The sequence below is a fragment of the Buceros rhinoceros genome, unplaced genomic scaffold (genome assembly GCF_000710305.1).
Source record: "Buceros rhinoceros silvestris isolate BGI_N320 unplaced genomic scaffold, ASM71030v1 scaffold12008, whole genome shotgun sequence".
Taxonomy (NCBI): Eukaryota; Metazoa; Chordata; class Aves; order Bucerotiformes; family Bucerotidae; genus Buceros; species Buceros rhinoceros.
This window is the reverse complement of record NW_010427521.1, coordinates 24,872-29,206: the sequence shown is the minus strand read 5'-3', so window position 1 is coordinate 29,206 and position 4,335 is coordinate 24,872. Positions and strand designations below refer to the sequence as shown.

The 4,335-nt window shown below is 43.7% G+C and overlaps 1 protein-coding gene across 1 annotated transcript in view; it reads right to left on the bottom strand.

Annotated features, from left to right (window-relative positions):
• Positions 1-4,335, bottom strand: part of CEP350 (centrosomal protein 350kDa) — a 60,764-nt gene that overhangs the window by 41,395 nt on the left and 15,034 nt on the right. The window contains 2 exon segments of the mRNA XM_010141938.1: positions 755-1,803; positions 3,732-3,853. Of these exon segments, the coding sequence (XP_010140240.1) occupies positions 755-1,803; positions 3,732-3,853 (1,171 nt within the window).

Genomic DNA, 4,335 nt, shown 5'->3' with positions numbered 1-4,335 from the left:
CATGCGAAAACCCCACCTTCTCAAAATCAAGTACTGTTACCGGAGTTCTAACTGTCGCACCACTTTGAGCCATTATCGAGTAACTCGGATTCCGTCATCCACTGAAGTTACGAGTTCCTAACAACACAGTAAAGCCATATGGTTCTTGCAGAGCTAGAACTCATGATATAAGCGAGCACCTGTGTTTATGCCGTGCAGTAAGTGCTGCATAAAGCATGGATTTCACCCTTCTGCCTTAACTGAAACAGCAATGATGTGTTAGTACAGGTGACCTGGAGTGCCTGTAGAGCAGGAGGGTGCACGTTCCGACCCAGAGGGTCTGCTCTCCGTGGTGGAGAGAACCGTTTCCAAAAGCAGCCTGGACAGTTTAGATCTAGCACGCAATTTTGAATTCAAGAACTGTAAACTTTACATTCACAATTCCGTAACTACCCGCGTCCTTAATACATGTAGCCCAGCATATGAACTAGTTACTGATCTAGAAATACAGAGCAATCTAATACAAAAATAATCTTATTCCAGCCCGAAAGCGTGGGGGTTTTTATCCTTCTTTTTTGTTCCTGTAGACAAGAAGGCAAAAGAACGTGGGGAAAATCTATTATCCACCCAGAAGTAAAGTGAGAAAGCCTTACGCAGATCCACGTTTGAGACATCTAAATACACGTTCCTTACCTGTGAAGTATAAAGTCTAAGGAGTAGTAAGGCTGGGAAAATAGTAATTCACAAGAGCTTTCTGAAGTTTTTCCCTTTTTACCTTTTCCATGAAGCTGGTACCTTTTCACAAAGACGTTGATGACACTGTGGGGGCTTCCCTTCGCTAGCTCCTCCCACGGTTCCTTGCTGTGTGCACCACTTGTCTGAGTGAAAAGCGGCGAATACTTCTCAGCTTCTTTCTGAAACTCCTTTATGGGCTCAAAAGCATTTCTCTCCTTCTCTTTAAGAGTCTCCAGCATCTTCAGTAGCAACTGTTTGTGCTGGTCTCCTTCCTCCTCAGAGAGGCTCCCTTCGCTCAGGAGAGGCCCTTCACTGATGGACTCGATGCTGTTCTCCCGAGGAGTTACACTTTTGTTCACAGCGTAAGCCTGGTTTTCACGCCCCGGGGAGTCAGCCTGTCTCTTGGATAAATGTCCTAGTATCCCATCGTGCCTGTTAGCAGCAGGAGACCTCATTCCAAGGCTAACTGTAGCAGTATGAGGCCTGATCGTCTCAGGGAGCTTTTTAAATTCACTGAGGTTGCCCACCCCAGGAAGGCCGTCATCAAAGGCTGTATGAGACACACGGGAACCCAGCATTTTTTGAATTCTGGCTGAAAAAGCATCTTCATTTTCCTCCCTCACAGGAGGACTCACAGCCTTTGCCCACCACCCATCATCCTGGTTTTCTTGCATAAATTCATGGTCTGCATTCCGCATGGTACCACAACTGATAGCAGCCCCAGCCAACTTTTTGGCTTCACTTTCAATCCTGCTAGAAAGGGAAGCAGCTGTAGCTTTCAAAGCTTTGATCCGATCTAGCTTGCTCTTATACTGGTTAGCAGCAGTTTTTACTAAAAGATTTTGCTGTGCAGTGGGTGAATTCAGGAACGGCTGAGCCGTCAAGGCCAGCGATGCCACAGGTGCAGCATGGCCTCTCCTGCCTGCCAACATCGCGTCACACTCCTTTGACAAAAGGTCCATCTGCTCCAGACTCCAGTGCTGGGAGCAAGGGCCTCCACTTGAGCTCATGAGAGCTTGCGGGTGAGAGAGCTGGACTCGTGGGCTCAACCTGTCTGGCTGTACCCATGGAGGCTCCATCAAATTGCTCCTGAAACGAAAAGTCAACATTTAAGTTGATGTCTTCTACAAGTATTATTATTTGAGAAGAAAGTATCAATGCCACAGATTTATTTTGCAAGAAGAAATACTTTTTGTGGAGTTAGAGGGGCAGAGAAAGGGACAGTAAACAGTTACAGAATGTTATTTGAAAAAAAACCAAACCAACAACACAGCACCTCCTGAATCTGAAATGCTGTTTGTGGTGTACTGTGTGTTTTAGAGTGGCATCAAGCCGAGTGTTTTCAGCAGCAGCAGTAGTAAGTCTTTTCCAAAAGTTTCCTGACTTCAAAAAGGAGGAAACAGCTTTCCTTTTGTCTTGGAATTTCTTAGCCTTCCCCCTCCAGCTGAACCCAGCCCGTGTTTCCCTGGAGCTGTCACTTACGGTAGGCACAAAGAACACTTAGGGAAAACCAGGACTGGAAACACAAGGATGTTGTGGTTCTCTAAGTTACCTTCTTTACTTCCAGATCACTCCCATTTGCCTGACAGGAGTTCTGTGGAGACCCTCCATCACTAATATCACTTGCACATAGTCTGAACGCTAGAAAACCTGGGAAGTCCCTCACCAAAAACTGCTTCTCTGCTTACTACGAGGCTCTCCAAATAACTTATGCAGCCCTTTAAGTCTGATTTCTCCCCTTCTATTAGTACTTACATTTTTCCCTTGTTAAACTAACTATTTACTCCCACATGGCCTAGCAGCCTGTTCCATACACTCCCTCACCAAAAACTGCTTCTCTGCTTACTACGAGGCTCTCCAAATAACTTATGCAGCCCTTTAAGTCTGATTTCTCCCCTTCTATCAGTACTTACATTTTTCCCTTGTTAAACTATTTACTCCCACATGGCTGGAAGTCCCTCACCAAAAACTGCTTCTCTGCTTACTACGAGGCTCTCCAAATAACTTATGCAGCCCTTTAAGTCTGATTTCTCCCCTTCTATTAGTACTTACATTTTTCCCTTGTTAAACTAACTATTTACTCCCACATGGCCAACGCTAGAAAACCTGGGAAGTCCCTCACCAAAAACTGCTTCTCTGCTTACTACGAGGCTCTCCAAATAACTTATGCAGCCCTTTAAGTCTGATTTCTCCCCTTCTATCAGTACTTACATTTTTCCCTTGTTAAACTATTTACTCCCACATGGCTTAGCAGCCTGTTCCATACACAGCATTCCTAGCGCTTCCTTGAACTTTCCCAGCAAGGAAACAGGTCTTGCTGAGTTTACAAAGCCAGCATGGATTTGACCAAGTTAAGGTACAGATAATGAAGCAAGTTTATTTAAGAAGCAGAAATACACTAAGTAATTAAAACCTAAGAAACTCTTGCAGGACAGAGATATTAAGGATATGCAAGAAACTTTATGATTTTTAGTTCCTTATATTTGTTTGGTTAGGTACCTTGACTTCCAGTAAGAAAAACTCTAATAACACACTGAGTAACTAAAAATGGAGAAAGCAGCATGAAAGGAAATAGGGAAAGGCTAGTTCCAAGCAGAAGCAAAGGGTTTTGTTACTTTAGAGACAGTAACTGAAGACCTGAATTCAAGACCACAGATTAAATAGAAACATCAAACAAATACGAGAAATCAACAGACATATTCCTATGATCAGGTTCTCCTGCCCGACAGCAATGGCAGAGGAAAGTTTCCCAATATGAAATGCACATCCCCTCAAGGCCAGCAAAAGATTAACAGCGACCACCATTCCCTTTATTTATTTACAGATGAACTAAATACCCATAGCCACAAATTTTCACGTGCTTTCCTGCATCAGCTTCCTCTTTACTGCGAGGAAACTCTGTAATTGCCCTAAAGACAATGACTCTTGCTAGAACATGAATTTAAGAGCCCAGCCTATTTTCTGTCACCCGTCGGGGATGAAAATCAGAGTATTTTCCCCTCTCTCAAAAGGCCCACCTCAGTAGCGGCTGCTGCGGTTCCGAGAGTGACATGTCACTGCTTGAAGATGCACTGGGAGGACGCTCTTGAGCCTTGTTTTCTTTGTCAGATTCCCCAGACGGTTGATAACCAGGTCTGGGCTAAGAATAAAGACAAGCAGAAAAACGCATTTTCAAAAGCCTGCAGGAGTTTAGAAGCTCTTGCCTCATTAAAACTGAAAAGACTTAATGTTTCTCAGTGTATCACAGTATCACAGCTCTCCTACCACACACAGACTTACCAACACAAGACATTTGCTTTTTTGTCTCAGCAGAACGTACTGGGAATAAAAGCTTCGCTCGCATACTGAACTAGTTGAGCCAAACATGTCAAATTGATAGTGGTCTTTTACCATGTGTTAATCTTTTTTCACATTCAGTTTCTGATTAGCAAACGTATTTAACTCACTGCTGATGAAATTTGTCCTCTGACTGAAAGCAACTTCAGACAAAGCTCTTCAAATTCACGGTTTGACTGAGGTTTACAGTTTTAAGAGTCAACCTTTATAGCTGCCGTTAGCTATTATCCAGCACCCTGCTTCTATTTATCAAAGAAAGAGGATTTCCAATCACCTTTCCAGTAG